Here is an 18546-nt window from a genome sequence, read left to right on the forward strand (position 1 = left end):
TCTACTCCAGTACTCTAAGGGGATTTTTTTAATTGTTAAACTTTTGATATGTTTTCTTTTTCACTTATTAATTTTTTAATTTAAATTTTAATATTTTTCTTTTTATGGCCACAGCTGCAGCATATAGAAGTTCCCAGGATAGGAGCTGCATTGGAGCTGCAGGTACAGGCCTATGCCACAGCCACGGCAACACCAGATCCGAGCTGCCTCTGGGACTTACACCACATCTTGCAGCAATGCCAGATCTTTAATCCACTGAGAGAGGCTAAGGATCGAATCCCCATCCTCATGGATACTAGTCAGGTTCTTAACCCACTGAGCCATAATGGGAACTCTTCACTTATTCATTCATTAATGCATTTTTTCAATATATTTTTAATGAATGTTGCTGCCTGCCTACTAATAGGTCAATACTTGGGTCTCATTAATGAAAGAGACAGAGTCCCAATCTTCAGCCAACTGGGTCCCAGTACTCAAGTACAGTCAGATAAAAGCTACAAAGAGAAATGTGCATTTCTGTGATGTGACAAAGAAAACAGTAAACAACCGTACTTCTGGGCCCAGAATGGTTCTGATGGAGAAGATGCTTGAAGATTAGGCTATGTCTGGGTGACAGTATCATAAATTTATATTATAGAAGCAAAATGTGGCCGTGACTGTGAGGACAATATGTATTATTCAAAGAAGCATTGATTTTCAAAGCCTTATTTTTCAAACCATTAGATTAGAAAGTATACAGATACTACTTAGGTAGATGTTTGGATAGATGCATACATATCTAGCCACCCACATACATATTTGACAGAGATTTAAATTAAAGGAAAGTAGGAGATAATAATCTATTAGATTGTAAAGGATAATTTCTTGAAGATGTGTATGTGGGACGAATGTTAATTTTCTTTGAAGCAGCATCGCCCCCCTGTGGCCATATAGAGAAGTCACTCTGTAAAATTATGCACAACATCTTAAAAATTCATGTTCAACAACCATGCATCAATCAAAGCACTGAAATAAGTAAGTGGGTCTTATTATTATCTTGATCCAATGATTTCTTCAGACAGAAGGAAAGTTTTCCCTTGTTGAGATACTGGCCCTCAGACTGAGTCCCTGTAAGGAGTTGTCTTTCGTACCATAACATAACATCAAATGAAGAAGAGCCCTTCTCACTGAAGAGAACATGTCTTTAAAGAGATTCTACATTAGAAAGTTGTTCTACATTTTTGCTAACACTTGATATAGTTGTCTTTTTATTTTTAGCCAACATAATGGGTGTATAGTGATCTCATTACGGTATTAAACTTGCATTTTCATGATCACTAAGGATGTAGAAGAAGGGCTTACAAACTTTTACCTCCATATGCCACAAGTGCAGCCCTAAAAAGACAAAAAAATAAACAAAAAATAAAATCCTTGTAATGAAAAATTCATGTGGAATGTTTGGGACTCATGTCCTTGAAATGGTTAATAGTCTTGTTACCTAATAAAATAGTCAATGTTGGTTCTAGGTTGGCCATGAAGAGACAAATTTCTCCTTAGGAATAGAAGCCAGTAGCTATATGTACACTGTGTCTGGGTATCATTTTGAAAAATAATCACTGTAGTATGTTATATTTTTAATGTAAGGATTTTTCTTCATTTATGTATTGCCTACAAAGAATATGATATAGGCAGTGTTAATATAACAAACTTTTGTATCATTTTCCAAATTGACTATAATAACATTATCTTTAGAGGACTGAATGAAATAAGGCAATTATTATCTCAAGTAAAGACTATACCTGGGCAGTTTACTATTTTTTTAATGAAACAGCTTGTTTATGATAATAAAGCAATATAACAAATGTTCATTTTTCCCATGAGTTGTAAAATTCCATAAAAAATAATTTGAGAAGGAACTACTACTCCCCTATACCACCTAACTACTGTTAAATAACTGAATTATACATGCACTAAATATTTGTACATTCACTCACCATTCCTTAATCTGTGTAATACCAAGAAAATGCACATAGAAAAATTTATTAAGTACTAAACTTAGAAGGTACATTTTTGTCATTGATATCTTGCTGTTATCTAAGCCATGGAAATACCACCCATCCAGAGCAGAGCTTAAACATTCTGGGTAAATATCATTTGACCATTGTATGAATTTTTCTTCATGTATGTTTATGAGTAAAATTATTTCATAATTTTTTGTTGTTATTTGTTGTTCAAGGGCTACTCTACATCCAGTTTTATTATCAGAATTATGTTTGTCTTTTAGTATGAATGAACAGCTCTTCTACAGGACTTTCTTTTCCTTCAGGGGTAGCTTATAATATTATCTTGTTCTACATGTTTTAAAAGTAAATAAAAATAATGATTTTTCCAATTGGCTGTTTTTTAACTCTCAAACTTTAATAATTTAAGATAATGTTTTCCTAGAAAATAAACTATATGTTCAGTATTTAAAAATTGCATCTAATGCAGTTTGTATATTTACGTGACCTTTAAGAATTCCTCTAGAGCTCTCAGAATGTCAGCAACATCAATGGAAATCGGCCCCTTGTTTGGCCTTTTCCCCTTTTCCTTTTTAAGTGCAGGAATCCCTATCTCAAGGTCTGAGCCTGGGGAACAGGATCTGAGGTAGTATTTAAATAACTTGTCCATTATTTTCATTTGTGAGAAAATTGTAGTACTTCTCATAATTATAATATCTTCAATAGACATGACAGTATTAAACATTGTAAAAATTAACACTAATAATGTTTTCAGTTAAGGAATTAGTATATATGAGTTTTAGTCTGCCTTTGCTATGGATAATAGCTCTAAGCACAGCTAGTGTTTGACTTAAGAAAAGATATGATGTTTCTGTTTTTCATTATTAACACTCTCAGAATACAAGGGTTTGTAAATTAAAAAAATTTTTTTGGAGTCTTTTTTTGTCTTTTCTAAGGCAGCACCTGCAGCATATGGGAGGTTCCCAGGCTGGGGATCTATTCAGAGCTGTAGCCACTGGCCTACACCACAGCCACAGCAACGCAGGACCCAAGCCACATCTGTGACCTACATCACAGCTGCAACCTACACCAAAGCTCACAGCAATTCTGGATCCTTAACCCACTGAACGAGGCCAGGGATCAAACCTGCAACCTCGTGGTTCCTAGTCGGACTCGTTAACCACTGAACCATGACAGGAACTCCCCTAAAAATTTTTAATTTATTTCATTATTTACTTTATTTTTTGCTCTTTAGGGCCGCATCCATGACACATGAAGTTCCCAGGCTAGGGGTCAAATCTGAGCTGCAGCAGCAGGTCTGCATTTCACAGCCACAGCAACACAGGGGAGAGCTGCATCTGCACCATATACCACAGCTCATGGCAACACCAGATCCTTAACCCACTAGGCAGAGTTGGGGCTCGAACCCGCATCCTCATGGATACTAGTTGGGTTCTTTTCTACTGAGCCACAATGGGAACTCCACAACGGTTTTGCTTTTTTGGTTTTTGTTTTTTTTTTTTTCCGTTTTATTTTTTATTTATTTTTAAACTTTTTTTATATTACTCAAATGAATTTATCACATCTGTAGTTGTATAATGATCATAACAAACTGATTTCACAGGATTTCCATCCCACAGCCCAGGCACATCCCCCCACCCCCAAAACTGTCTCCTCCGGAGACCATAAGTTTTTCAATGTCTGTGAGTCAGCATCTGTTCCTCAAAAAAGTTCAGTCTGTCCTTTTTTCAGATTCCACATGTCAGTGAAAGCTTTTGATGTTGGTGTCTCATTGTATGGCTGACTTCACTTAGCATGATAGTTTCTAGGTCCATCCCGTTTTTTGTTTTTTAATAATGGAAGTATATGATGTGTTTGAGGATATTTGACTCCAGAAGTGGAAGGAGCTGTGGTGGTGGAAACAAGAGGTAGGAGTGACTCAAGAAGGGGTCATGAGCCAAGGAATCCAGGCGGTCTCCAGAAGCTAGAAAAGGCCAGGAGATGGATTCTCCCTTGGAGCCTCTGGAAGCAATCAGGCCTGCCAAGACCTTGCCTGGAGCCAGTGAGCCTGATTTCAGATTTCTTGTATCCAGAACAGTAAGAGAAAGAATTTGTTTTAAGTGACCAAGTTCATATTAAACACTGAGCACATACTTCTTGTTTGCTTTGCAACACTAGCAGGATGGGATGTATTTGCAATTGCCCCTTGGGACACATGTGGTGAGGCAGAACTGAACGTTCCTGACACCCAGCTAAGCTGGATAGCATCTTTACTGAAGTGAATTTTCTTTTCTTTTCTTTTCTCTTTCACTTTTTACCATTTTGGAGTCCAGCATATTGTGGTTAAATATTCACTTTCGTTCTGTTCTCTTTCCAGCTACTCAGCTAGTTCCAAGTTAGAAGTTTCTAGAGCAGAAGGAGATTCAGATTGAAAAGGAAGTAAAAGACCAAAGTCCCAAATCCGTAGGGCTAAGTGTCAGTGGCTAAAACTGTACCAGTGTAGGTGAGGAATAATGAGCAATGTGAATGCCCTGTGGTGGCCCCGCGGTGTGACTGTGGCTGGAGGAGGGGCTGAGCCCCGCGGAGGGTTCCTGTACAGGCTGCAGGTGCCTGGGGAGCGCTGTGCTCCCCAGCACAGAAGTACGTGGCTGAGTCTGTGATCTGGGCAGAGGAAATGTACAGCGAGCTGCGGCGTTCTTTAGTGACTGTCGTGGCGTTTAATCTTCCATTCCACTTGGTCCCCGAAGAAATGAAAAACAAGTGGACCAGGCTGCCATTTCGGTACTGACGATACCACTGCACGTTGTTCACAGTGGTGGAAAAATTGCACCAGAGCGTGGAGCTGGCCCCCTCCTGGAGACTCAGGGCTGGGGGACTCTGCTTCACATCCACTCCTCTCACACCTGATGAGAAACAGAGCGACAGTCACAGATGAAGGTCATTGTAACTCTTACAAAACCCTGAAAGTGCCCCCCTGGAAGATGAGAAGGATGTGCAGGACTTGTCATCCTTCCCCCAACCTCCTCAACAGTACAGCAGCTGCTCAGTCCTTGAGATCCCCCTGTGGGGCAGCCCCAACTCACAGCAAACCTGCGCCAACAGAAGCCCCAGCACAGGGCCCACTAGCCTCTTCATGACTCCTCCTTATTACCAGGAAATATTCACCTTCAGATTAACAGCTGAACCCCTGGGTTGGGAGTGGCATGACGTGTTCTGGAAATGTTCCAGTTCCTGCAGCCAATCAGCTCATCTAACAAACCCTGCTCAGGTGACACTCTGACATGAAGCCCCACCCTCTGGCTCAATTGAACTGAGAATGGGCTGGAGGAAGGTGGAATGGGAGTAGGGGTTAAAAAAAAGAGGTAATTCTCAATGGTTTAGATGTAATTTTGAACATGTGACATGGAAGTTCATATTTTTCCCCTGCTATATAAATCCTAGGCAATAAAAATAAATAAAAATCAGAAAAATCTCATGTTTATACTTCGAACTTCTTCATCTTCCCTTTTGTTTATGACTCCCCGCTTATCCAGGAGTCTTTTCTGAGAGATATGGATAAAGATATAATAACATGAATAAAGATAATAATAACAACATAAATGTAGATAATGCATCCCAGCCATAAACTTGAATCAAGGAATAAGGCAAAGTTATTAACTGAAAGGAATATTCAGCTAGGAACATGTTTTCCATGTGCTGATATGATTAAGTTTTTCTCCGCACACAATTATTCTCCCCTCTTTTGCTATTCTTAGCCCCATTTGTTCACCCAGGATTTCTCAAATACTTTGTTGAAAAAGAAATTTCAAATGAGTAATCTGAAGATTGAATTGGCTTTATTAGGCAATTCATGAATCAAGCAGCATCCATCTCATCCCACCTAGCACAGAAGGGTGCTCTGAGGGATTGTACGAAATGGAAGGTCTTTCTAGGAAAAAGGATGGTACAAGGGATCTATTAGGAAACAAAAAGATTATTTTTAAGCCAGGACGTCTTCTTTTGTCATGCACCTTTATTGCCTCCTCTTCCTCTGGAGGATGGAGAAAGGAAGGTCAAAACTGCAACTGGTCTAAGTGTTAAATGTAGGAAAGGCATCACAGGCTTTTAGCACAAGTGATGCCACTTGGGGCCCTTGTTTTTCATGTTAACACTTTCAACAGCTATTCTCAACAAGGTCTCTCAGGATAAGCCCTGGGTTTAAGTCCTATATTGCCTTCAGTGGGCTAAAACCTTAAGAAAAGAATACTCCTGGAGTTCCCATTGTGGCTCAGCGAGTTAAGGACCCAACTTTGTCTCTGTAAGGATGTGGGTTCCATCTTTGGCTTCGCTCAGTGGGTTAAGAATCTGGCATTGCTACAAGCTGCGGTGTAGGCCGCAGATGTGGCTCAGATTTGGTGTTGCCATGGCTCTGGTGTAGGCCTCAGCTGCAGCTCCAGTACCATCCCTAGCCTGGGAACTTCCATATGCCTGTTTTTTCAAATTTATTTTTATTGAAGTATAGTTGATTTGCAATATCGTGTTAATTACTACTGTACAGGATAGTGATTCAGTTATTGTTCACACATTACTTTTCATTCTTTTCCATTATAACAGGATATTGAATCTAGTTCCCTGTGCTATTCAGTAGGACCTTGTTGTTTGCCAAAACTGTATATAATAGTTTATAACTGTTAATCCCAAACTCCCAATCCATGCCTTTCCCCACCCCCTCCCCCTTGGCAATTACAAGTCTGTTTTCCATGTGTGTGAGTTTGTTTCTGTTACATAGATAAGTTCATTTGTGTCATATTTTAGATTCCACATATAAGTGGTATGCATGATATCTGTCTTTCTCTTTCTAACTCACTTCACTTAGTATGAAGACCTCTACTAGGTCCATCCATGTCACTGCAAATAGCATTATTTCATTCTTTATTATGACTGAGTAGCTTTCCATTGCATTTATGTACTGCATCTTCTTTATCCATTCATCTGTAGATGAACATTTAGGTTGTTTCCGTGTCTTGGCTGTTGTAAATGGTGTTCCGATGAACATTTGGGTGTATATGTGTTTTCAAATTATGGGTTTGTCTGGATATACGGCCAGGAATGGGATTGCAGGATCACATGGCAACTCTATTTTTAATTTTTGAGGAGCCTCTATACTATTTTCCATAACTGGCTGCACCAATTTCTATGTTTACTAAAGGCATTGTGATGGAGGGTGGGGGGATGCACTGGGGATTTGGGATGGAAATGCTATAAAATTGGGTTATGAAGACTGTTGTACACCTATGAATGTAATAAAATTCATTTATAAAAAGGTACTGTGGGAAATAATGTAGAAAAATAAGTAAAGATGATTAAAGGAGTTCCCGTTGTGGTGCAGCAGAAACAAATCCCACTAGGAACCATGAGGTTGTGGGTTCAATCCCTGGCCTTGCTCAGTGGGTTAAGGATCCGGCATTGCCATGAGCTGTGGTGTAGGTTGCAGACTTGGCTCGGATCCTGTGTTGCTATGGCTCTGGCATAGGCTGGCAGCTACAGCTCTGATTAGACCCCTAGCCTGGGAACCTCCATATGCCACAGGTGCGGCCCTCAAAAGACAAAAGACAAAAAAAAAAAAAAAAAAAAAAAAAGATGATTAAGGAATCACTAACTATTATTGGTCCCACAGTGGGGATTAAAGAAATTGAATTAGAAGGGAGGAAAGGGGGACAGAGGAGCCTGGCTGAGTCTGATAAAGAAAGGGTGGGACACTGAGAACCACCAACCCTAAGATTCCAAGTGGAACTCTCACATGACACTGTGTTTAACTTACTGGGTTAATGAGCTAACTTACTGTTACTGGGGACCAGTAGGTAAAGAAGACCTTTTCCCTTGTCAATCTGACTATATTGTCTTTGGAAAAGTTACCCTATGTACATCCTTAAGTGCCAGCTCTAATTAAGTGCACCAGTCCCAAATGCTTTAGTCAAAGAACTGAAGTCCTTTAAGGAAAGGAGCCTCTCGGGATACTAATAAAATAGTCTGGAGATAAAGCAGTTAGAAATAAGCAATTATCCTGGGTTTTCTGATGCTTGAGAGATGAGATGAATACTGGAAAGGAAATTCACCGACTGCCTTACAGCAACCCACATGGCCAATCTCAAGTTACCCCAGCCCATCTCTATTTCAAATGACATGGGAGCATGTAACTTCCTCCAGCTTGTTGAAAATCCCTTAGTCTCATTCCCTCTAGAATGCTGACTCTTGAGGATAAAAATGCCAAACTTAAAAAAAAAAACAAAAAAACAAAAACAGTCTTCATTTGCAAGATGAAAAAAAGAAAGGAAAAGAATATGATACCCATAGGAGCAAAACACCTCCAGAACTCTGTATTGTTTGTACTGTTTGCCATCAAACAACACACTAACTTCCTGAAAATAACGCAGGCTGAGATGCTGGGTCTTTTAAGTTGCTGTGTCTCAGTGTGTTTGTGTTCAGCTCCCCCTGCAGTCTCAGTCACTGTGTCACTCAGAGCGCAGAAGTACTTGGCTGAGTCACTCAAATGGACTGATGTTTTCCTCAGGTGGAAAGAGGTTTCATTCTTCCTGAATTCAGCCCCAAAGCCTCTGATGCCTGAAACAAAGCTATTTCCAGACGTGTACTTCAGGAGAAGCTGGAGTCCTTGGTTGGGGTACTGCACGTACCAGAAGAGATAGGGTGGGACAGAAGAGGAGTACTTGCACCTCAGCTCCACAGCGTCTCCTTCAGGGACAGTGATGAGGCTGTCAGGCTGGGTCACTGACTGGGCTCCGGTTCCTCCTGAAACATCAACGCTGAATCAGTGAACTCGGCTAAAATGAAAAGTCTCTATTCAAAGTCAAACTGGAGGAGCAATGTTCCCTGTGTGGACAGGGGAGTACAATGGAATGGTACTCACTCAGGAACAGGAACACCTCAAGCATCAAGGTGAACACCAAGATCATGGTGTGGCAGTGAAGAGGCAGCAAGCTTCTTTCTGGGAGATTCCTCACAAACAAAAATCTGGTGACCCAGGGACTTGAACCCAGGTTGCTCTGAGGTTGAGGAGAAATGACAGGGGATTTAGATTTCTTCTGCTGATGGGTGTTGTAATGACTGTTAGGAAGAGAGGCTGCCTTAACAAAACTGCCTGCCTCTGGCAACTGAGTGTTTTACTTGTCACTGTGCCAAAAAAAAAAAAAAAAAGTGTGAGAATATCTCAGATCTCTTTAAACTCTATGGAAGGAAGGTGTTTGTGAGCTTATTCTGATCTTTTACAGAAAAGCCATTTCCAAATTTAGACAGCAGCGCTCTCCAGGGGCCAAAATTGAGAGCAGAGAAAAGGTTCGCAATTTTTGTGAGGATTTGCCTCCTCTTTTCTGCCCTTTTACGGTTGAATTTCAAAGTATTATGACTATGTACAGAAAAGGATTTGTGTTTTGTAGGTCCTGAAAGTATTAAATTGGGCTTTTTAAAAGAACACAACATTGTGAATAAAAAATTTGTATACAAAATAATTTTTAGAATGAAGAGATAAAAATCACAACAAATTATAGTGTTTTTTTTTTTCTTTTGGCTTCCAGATTTAACTATGAAGCCAGAGGAAATAACCCAATATCTTTCCACTTCAAGACAGCCTTCAATCCAGATTCATACACACATGAAATTATCCTTCAGGAATAAAGGGAAAATTGAGACATTCTCAGATGAAGGGAAACTAGGAAAATTTGTCACCAGCAGACCTATCCTAAAAGAATGTCTAAGGAAAACTCTCTAAACAGAAATAAAATCATAAAGGAAGGAATCTTGAAATAATGGAAAGAGAGAAAGAACACAATAAGCCAAAATATGGATTAAAAAATAGGCTTTTCTTTTCCCCTTGAATTTCCTAAATTATGTTTGGTTTATCAGGAAAAAAATATATAGTACTACATAGTACTACATAATGAGGTTCTAAACATACATGGAAGAAATAGTAAAGAACATTATTTTACAAATGGGGATAATAAATCATTCAAATAGGTTGAATAATATTACTAATAGACTGTTTTGTGTATATGTAATGTAATACATAAAGAAACCATTTTTTTAAAGCTATGTAATGAGACACATCTAAAACACTATAGGTAATTTAAAAAATATTTCTAGAATATGTCCAATAACTCACAGGAAGTCAGAGGGAAAAATACAGGGAACAGGGGTTCCCGTTGTGGCTCAGCAGGTTAAGAACCCAACATAGTGGTTGTAAGAATGTGAGTCTTATCCCTGGTCCTGCTCAGTGGTTTAAGGATCCAGTGTTGCTGCAAATTGTGGTGTAGGTCACAGATGCAGCTTGGATCTGGTGTTGCTGTGGTTGTGACATAGGCCAGAAACTGCAACTCTGATTCGAGCTGTAGCCCAGGAACTTCCATATGCTATCGATGTGGCCTTAAAAAAGAAACAAAACAGGAGTTCCCGTCATGGTTCAGTGGTTAATGAACCCGACTAGCATACATGAGCACACAAGTGGTTGCCAACATTGTAAATACACTAGATGCCACTTAATAATGCTCTTTAAAAGAGTGAACTGTGTGGGAGTTCCCATTGTGGCCCATCAGAATAGAATTCGACTAATATCCATGAGGACGCAGGTTCAATCCCTGGCCTGGCTCAGTGGGTCAGGGAACTCGGGTTGCTGTGGCTGTGGCTAGACCAGCAGGTGTAGGTCCAATTGGACCCCCTAGCCTGGGACCCTCCACATGCCATGGGTGTGGCCCTAAATAGTTAAAGGAAGGAAGGAAGAAAGGAAGAAAGAAAGAGAGCGAACTGTGTGGAATATTAACATCGATACAACTATGGTTTAAATTGAAGTTGATAAAAATCTAAAGATCACAGAATTCATTTAATTTCAGATCATTTTCCCAGATGTTGTATAGTTAATTGCCTCTATCTGGAGGGAGAGTCAATGCAGAAAACCCCTTAATGGAAAAAGTTTCCTCAGCATCAAAATAGGGCGGTTAGAGTCCCAGATGCAGTGTTTGGGTACTGGTGACAGGTGTCTGTCATGCACTGTGCCTCACAGCACAGAAGTAGGTGGCAGAGTCGCTGGGCTGAGATGCTGCAATGTAGAAAACACTGTTTCTTGACGATTTATCCAATGAGGCTTTAATTCTTCCACTTATTTGTTCTCCCTGGTTCGCTTGAATTAACAGCAGAGAAGTAAGCCCTTTCCCAGGATACTGCCTAAACCACTGAAGGAAGTAAATAGCGCTATCGGTGTAACTGCAGTTGAGAACCAAGCCGTCTCCCTCTCGGACGCTCAGGGCTTCGTGGCTCTGATTCACATGCTGTTTACTGCTCACCCCTGTTCAGAAAGAGAGCACAGAGAGGGACTCGTGAGCGGCCGATTGTTCTTTAGAAATGAATTTTAAGATTCCTTTTCCACTCTTCACAGGAACTCCCAGAAGACCATGCAGGTACAACTCCCTATTCTTCTTTCTCTTTTCTGGGGAGAAATATCAGGGAATCTACCCATTCTCTGCCCATTTCCGGATCCCTCTAACTCACAGTCTAGTTGTAAGCAAAGGATGAACAAATGCAGGGATTTGTGCATCCTCTCCGTCACTTGGATTCACTGAGAACTGAATTCTTGCATCTGTAATACTGACAAAGTCTCACACAGTAAAAGATCTCTTTTGCTGCCTCTTCTGTTCAAACATTTCTACAGGAAACCAGAGAACAGCTCAACCAATCAGAGATAAGGGAGGAGCCTGGACCAACTCCTTCCCTCACAGCCCCCAAAGGGAATCAGTCCTGCTGAGACCTTGATTTCAGACTTCTGGCCTCCAGAACTTGTGGCAATACACTTTTGTTAAGTCATCTGGTCCATGGTACTTGTTATGTCAGCCCTAGCAAACTAGTATCCTGGATATGATGCAACTGCAACTCACACTGAGGATGTGACTTCCTTGTAAAGTATGCAGGTGTTATCTGAACTCTTGCTCTAAGCAGCTGACGGAGGACAGTGAAACAAATGGAAGCAATAGATCCCTCTTCCATTGCTTTGGTCTCAAATACTTTCCTTTCTTAGGCTCAAAAACACTCACTCAGGGCCAGGAGCACAGTCACCCCATCACCAGCCTCATGCTTGAAGCAGACACTAGACTCCAGGACCCCTAGCTGAGCCTCTGTGTCTGAACCTGGGCTGTGGGAACCACAGAGGAGGCACATCAGCTGAGTCGTTGGAGCCCAGCCCTTCACTTTGTGGCTGTCACTCCCAGGTCTGGAGTCAGCTATTGAGATAGTAATTCCTTCGTTAACACATCCCCACCCCAAGTTTAGTCATGTCACTAAAACTAGGATAAAACTATGAAATAGGCATCCACTCTCAACCCAGGGGTTCCCTTGAGAGCACTTTTAAGTTTTAAACTCAAAGAGACTGATTCTCAAAGAGGAAAATAAAAATTGTAAGGATAGGAGGATCCACCCAGAACACTTTTCATGTTGATTTTTCACAACCCAAGAAAGAATCGATCTTATTGGTGAACTGACGCTCTGAGGAGCTCAAAGCATTTTTCTTTAAATTCAGGAAAATCACCAAGACTTCTACAGCTTTGAGAGGATGGAGAAAGTCTACCTAAATGACAAGAAAGAGTAAATGAGACTCAGATGTAGAGGATGATATGCTCAAAGTGATTGAGGAGGTTAAGGTCAGAACCTAATCTAGAAGCCAAGTTGCCCTATTCTCTGGTCTCTTAAAATTCCTCTGGGATGGGAGTTTGTGGTTAATAGATGCAAACTATTACATTTACAATGGATAAACAATAAGGTCCTACTTATAGCACGGGAACTACATCCAATCTCCTGGGATAGACCATGATGGAAAATAATATTTTAAAAAGAATATATATATATTCTTACATATATTATAGAATATATATTAATATATAATATATGAAATATATATTCTCATATATATTATAGAATATATATTCTTATATATATCATATATGTGTGTGTATATATACATACACACACACATGGCTGAGTCACTTGCTGTGCAGCAGAAATTGGAACATTGTAAATCAACTATATTTAATTTTTTTAAAAATGCCTCAAGGGATCATATGTTTCTAGGAGGGCATTTATAGACAGCACACCCTGCTATAAAGGGAACAGGAGACCTAGAAATGCACCCATCCTTAGACTCCACAAACCCTGTTCATAACTGGCCTTTCCTCATTCTCTCTGTGTGCCCAGTGGTCCCACACAAAGTGGACCACAGATGAGAGAAAGGAGGGAAATCTGAAACTATAAAAAAGAAGGAGGGAGTAGCCTTGAAAATGTTTTCTTGTTATCTTCCAAATATAAGAGAACTGAAAGAGATTAACATATAGAAAGATTTAATTATTTCATTAAAAATAAAGGAACAAATAGCTACAAAAAATTTTGATTCAACAGTATTCACCATCATGATAATAGCTTTTGTCATTAAATTGGGACTTTCCCCTTTTCACCTTTTTTTTTTTTTTTTTTTTGTCTTTTTGCCTTTTCTAGGGCCGCTCCTGCAGCATATGGAGGTTCCCAGGCTAGGGGTCTAATCGGAGCTGTAGCCACTGGCCTACGCCAGAGCCACAGCAATGCGGGATCCGAGCCGCGTCTGCAACCTACACCACAGCTCACGGCAACGCCGGATCCCTAACCCACTGAGCAAGGCCAGGGATCGAACCTGCAACCTCATGGTTCCTAGTCAGATTTGTTAACCACTGCACCATGACTGGAACTCCCCCTTTCACTTTTGAATACCCAGAGTTACATAAAGCATTCCACTAACAACAGGTCTAACTCTGTTAACATGGCAAAAACTGGCACCTGTTTTATACCAAATTTCACCATTCATTAAATCATGGATAAATTTATTGTCATTGTTGGTGAAAAGTCATTACCTTCATCATTAAAAAAGAGACGTTGTACTTCATCCAAAGAGGACATTGTTTAATCAGAATAAGATGTTCTGAGGTCCTCTAACCACCTCTTACTTGAGTTAATACACAGTACATGTGTGTTGTCCAACTTTCTGAAAAGCAGTGATCTCCCAGTTAGAGCATTTTTTCTATGCAAGATCTCCCAGTCACTTGAACCAAAATCATCAGGTAACTCACTAAAAAAAGCAGAATCCCAACTTCATGTCAGACCTATGGAATTAGAATCTGTAGCTCAGAATCAGATGTATTTTTTCTTCATATGATTCTTAAATATATAGCAAAATTTAGGAATTTAAGAAACACTGTCCAATTGCTTAACCCCTGAGTTTGTTTGTTTTCTTTTTAGGGCCACCCCTGAGGCATATGTAAATTCCCAGGCAAGGGTTCGAATCGGACTTGCATCTGTGACCTATGCCACAGCTTGCTGCAAGCCGGATCCTTAACCCACTGAGCAGGGCCAGGGATGGAACCCACATCTTTGCAGAGACTACATCAGGTCCTTAACCCATTGAGCCACAATGGGAACTCTGAGTTTTTATTTTCTTAATCTCATTTTATATTGCCTGCAGCATTTTCTTTATCTCAGAAAGCCCTTCATCTTTAAAGATACTTAAGCCTCAGTTTCCTCACCTAAGGATGCATGAATATTACTCCATGGTTTTTGGATTATTAAATGAATAGGTAAAGTGCTGAGTAATGGCCCTGGCATTTGGTAAGGGTTCAATAAATGATAGTGAAGATAATGATGGTGACGATGAAAATGATGAAATGAGTCAAGTGGAAACAAGAATCCCATGATACTTTTTTGATCTCTTCTCCTGAATACATTGGGAAGACTGCAAAGCTATAAGCCCATAAGGTTAAAACTGACAAAACCAGATACTGTGGTTATAGGACTACTACCTCTGTCTCTCTCTCCCTAAATCAGGAAGCTTCTACTTCTGCTTCCCCCTTTGCAGACCTTTTCCCTCTTCCCCTCCCTGCAAGGGAGGGGTGAGGAGGGCTGATTCTGTCATCCAGAGTCAATTTATCTGTAGGAGATTAGTCCTTAGTCTAACTTAAAATGTGGGGCTCCAGACTCCACTCATTCTACTCATATCCCTTGCATTTTTAAGTCTTTGACTACCTGTGATAATAAGCATTTCTAAAGAAAGCTAATTTTTTCCCCTGTGATTGGTTACCTTTCTCTCCATTTCACCCAGGATGCCTGAAAAGTCATCCTTTGGCCAACTTGAGGCATGGTCTACATTTGGCCAACTTAAGGTATGGTCTACCTCTCCTACTTATCCTTATAGGAATTCTGAGCTTGCTTTTCTGGATTCAGAAGGATGTAGGAAACTGCACTTGGGTCTGAACTTCAACCCAACTTTCCACTGTGGAAGTAATAAGATGCTGAGTCAGCTAAAAGTCTTTCCTCACTTTCCATTTGTATTGAGCTAAAACCTGTAGCATCCTCAGGAATCTTCCTAGTGGGGGGCAGGACAGGATTTGGACATTCTTGGGTGTCTGGCAATATTATCATATGACATAAAATTCCCAATTCAAGTGGAAATTAGCAAATACTTTAGCTGAATAATAACAACTATGTGATATACCAGATGTGGAATACAGCAAAAGCAGTACAGATCCCTGACTTAGAGTTTTCTGACTGTATAATGGTATGAAACTGACATGCATTCAGTAAAAAATTCAGGAGTTCCTGTCATGGCTCAGTGATAATGAACCCAACTAGTATCCATGAGGATGTAGGTTCAATCCCTGGCCATGCTTAGTGGGTAAAGGATCCACCATTGCTGTGAGCTGTGGTGTAGTTTGCAGATGTGACTCAGGTCTGGTGTTGCTATGGCTGTGTCAACCCCTAACCTGGGAACTTCCATATGCCATAGGTGCAGCCCTAAAAAGACAACAACAACAATGAAACACACTCATATTTTGAAACTTGATCTTTGGGCCAGTGAAATGCAGTATGATGCACTCATGATACTGGACAGCAGCAGCAGCCACAGCTGCAGTCAGCCACACAATCACAGGGTAAACAACCGACACACCTGCAACAATTATGTATCCAGACAACCACTCTGTTTTTCACTTTAAGTACAGTGTTCAATAAATTACATGAGATAGTCAGCACTTTGTTATAAAATAGACTTTGTATTAGATGACTTTGTCCAACTTTAGGCTAATGTAATGTTCTGAGCACTTTTAAGGTAGGCTAGGCTAAGCTATAATGTTCAGTAGGCTAGGTATATTAACTGCACTTCTGATTTAAGATATTTTCAACTTACCATGGGTTTATCAGGATGTAAGCCTGTCATAAGTTGAGGTAGATTTTTAATTAGAGGCAAATTTATGGACTTAAATACACTTGTTAGGAAAGAAGAAATGTTGAGAATCGATGGTCAAATTTTCAAGACAAGAACTAGAAAAAGTAATGAGCTAAGAGAAAGTAAAGGTAGCAAATAATAAGACACGAGCAGATAAAAAACATATTTTACCAGCTTTCACAAGAGATAAATACATGAACCCCTTAACTGAAACCGTAATTTAATAATTATTAAGTTTCTCCCATAAGTGAAACTCTCTGCTTGGATGGCTTTACCTGTGAACTTTCTGAAAACTAAAATAAATAAAATAAAATAAAATAAAATAAAATAAAATAAAAACATTAAAAACTCTACACAAATTCCTCCATAGATAAAAGGAGCCATGAATTGCAACTTATCTAATGAACCATTGCAAACTTGATGCCAAAATCTGACATAAACTTTGAAAAGAAAGAGTTGAATACCTGTATCACTCAGAAAAATGGAAACAAAATTCCTCACCAAAATAATAGCATAGCGATGCTGTAATATACGAAAAGGATAATACAACATTCCTGGTGCATTTTATTCTAGAAAGTTGATTGAACATTTGGAAACCAATTTAATTTGCAGCACTAATGATTATCATCCCAACTTAGAGGGAAAGAGATTTTGATGGGTTGATGTAATTCATTATACATTCATGAAAACAACTCTCAACAAATTAGAAATCTGAAGGAACTTCCTCAATAATTAGATTAGACAAAAATATTTATCAAAAACCCTGCTGAAATGAATAGTTGTGGTGAAATAGGGAATGCTTTTCCCTTGGGTTTGGGAATAAGAAGAATTCTATTCAACATTTTATAGGTGATCTTGGCCAGTGAAGTAGGATTTACGACATCATTTGTGGGGCTCAATGCAAAGTGAAAGCGCAGAACCTCAATTGGGATGGGGAGGTCAGTCTCCCCTTCCCCCAGGTCCACTGCCCAGACTTACAGAGGACCAGTGAGAGGGATCTGAGAGCTTCTGGGCTGATGAACACATACAGGTGCTGGGAAAATGGTCCTTGGAGAGGACATGGGAGCTCAGCATTTCTTGCTACACACCACTCCCTACACACATCTTCCACGCAGGATTTGTCTGTATCCTCTATTATATCCTTTGGTAATAAACAGGTAAAAGTAAGTAAAATGTTTCTCTGAGGTCTGCGAGCCACTCCAGCAAGTTACTTTAAACCCAGGGTTTAGTTTGGTTCTGTTTTTTCAGTCTGTTGGTCAGAAGCAAGGTCACCACCTGGCTTGTGACTGAAAATAGAAATGGGGTGGGGGGGGGAGGTGAAGTCTCATGGGACTGAGGCCTGTGGTATCTGATGCTTTTCTGGGTAGAAAGGGTCAGAATTGACTTAAATGGTAGGACACCCTGCTGGGGTTGCAGGGAACTGTTTGGTACTGGGAAAAACCTCCACAGATTGGGTGACCAGAAGTCTCAGAAGTGTGAGTATTTTGGGTGAGTAGGAAAGGAGACTCACAGAAAAGAAAGAGAGTGGGGAAGAACTCGGGTTTTCCATACATAAAAAGAAAAAAATATTTTTATGATACACAGTTTTTTCATAATGGCACCAAACTGTAAACAATCCAAACAAACCCAGATGTCTATTTCAAAGAGAATGGATAAATAAATTGCTAGATATTCATACCGAGGAAGCCTACACATCAATAAAAAGAACAAACAAGGGGAACACAAAGCAACACTAATGAACTGCAAAGATACTGTTTCAAATGAAGAAAACCAGATATGAGAATATATACTCTGCATATAGACATTAACAAGTGTGAAATTTCATTGAGCTTTAAGTTTTTATTATATGCACTTCACTTCAGTTACAGAGAGAGAGAGAGAGAGAGAGAGAGAGAGAGAGAGAGGAGTTCCCGTCGTGGCGCAGTGGTTGATGAATCCGACTAGGAACCATGAGGTTTCGGGTTCGATCCCTGGCCTTGCTCACTGGGTTAAGGATCAGGTGTTGCCGTGAGGTTGCAGGCGAGTAGGTCGCAGATGAGGCTCAGAACCCGAGTTGCTGTGGCTCTGGTATAGGCCAGCAGCTACAACTCCGATTAGACCCCTAGCCTGGGAACTTCCATGTGTCACGGCAAGTGGCCCTAGAAAAGGCAAAAAGACAAAAAAAGAGAGAAGAAACAGTGAAGACTCAGAAATTTGGAATATTTAATATTTTAAATATTAAGGTAAGAGTACCAGCAGGGAGTGCTCTTGTGGCACAGCAGGGAGTGCTCTTGTGTTGTCACTGCTGTAGTTTTG

General features: G+C 40.1%; 1 protein-coding gene and 2 gene segments (V, D, J or C); all 3 read right to left on the reverse strand.

Moving 5' to 3' along the window:
* The window catches only part of LOC102158035 (uncharacterized), a 584796-nt gene that overhangs the window by 519801 nt on the left and 46449 nt on the right, over positions 1-18546 (reverse strand).
* Positions 4210-5155, reverse strand: LOC102167900. The segment is given in 2 exon segments: positions 4210-4882; positions 5063-5155. Coding segments are annotated over 2 exon segments (486 nt in total).
* Positions 10732-11627, reverse strand: LOC102165899. The segment is given in 2 exon segments: positions 10732-11307; positions 11511-11627. Coding segments are annotated over 2 exon segments (348 nt in total).

This window comes from Sus scrofa, chromosome 7 (genome assembly GCF_000003025.6).
Source record: "Sus scrofa isolate TJ Tabasco breed Duroc chromosome 7, Sscrofa11.1, whole genome shotgun sequence".
NCBI classification, from domain to species: Eukaryota; Metazoa; Chordata; class Mammalia; order Artiodactyla; family Suidae; genus Sus; species Sus scrofa.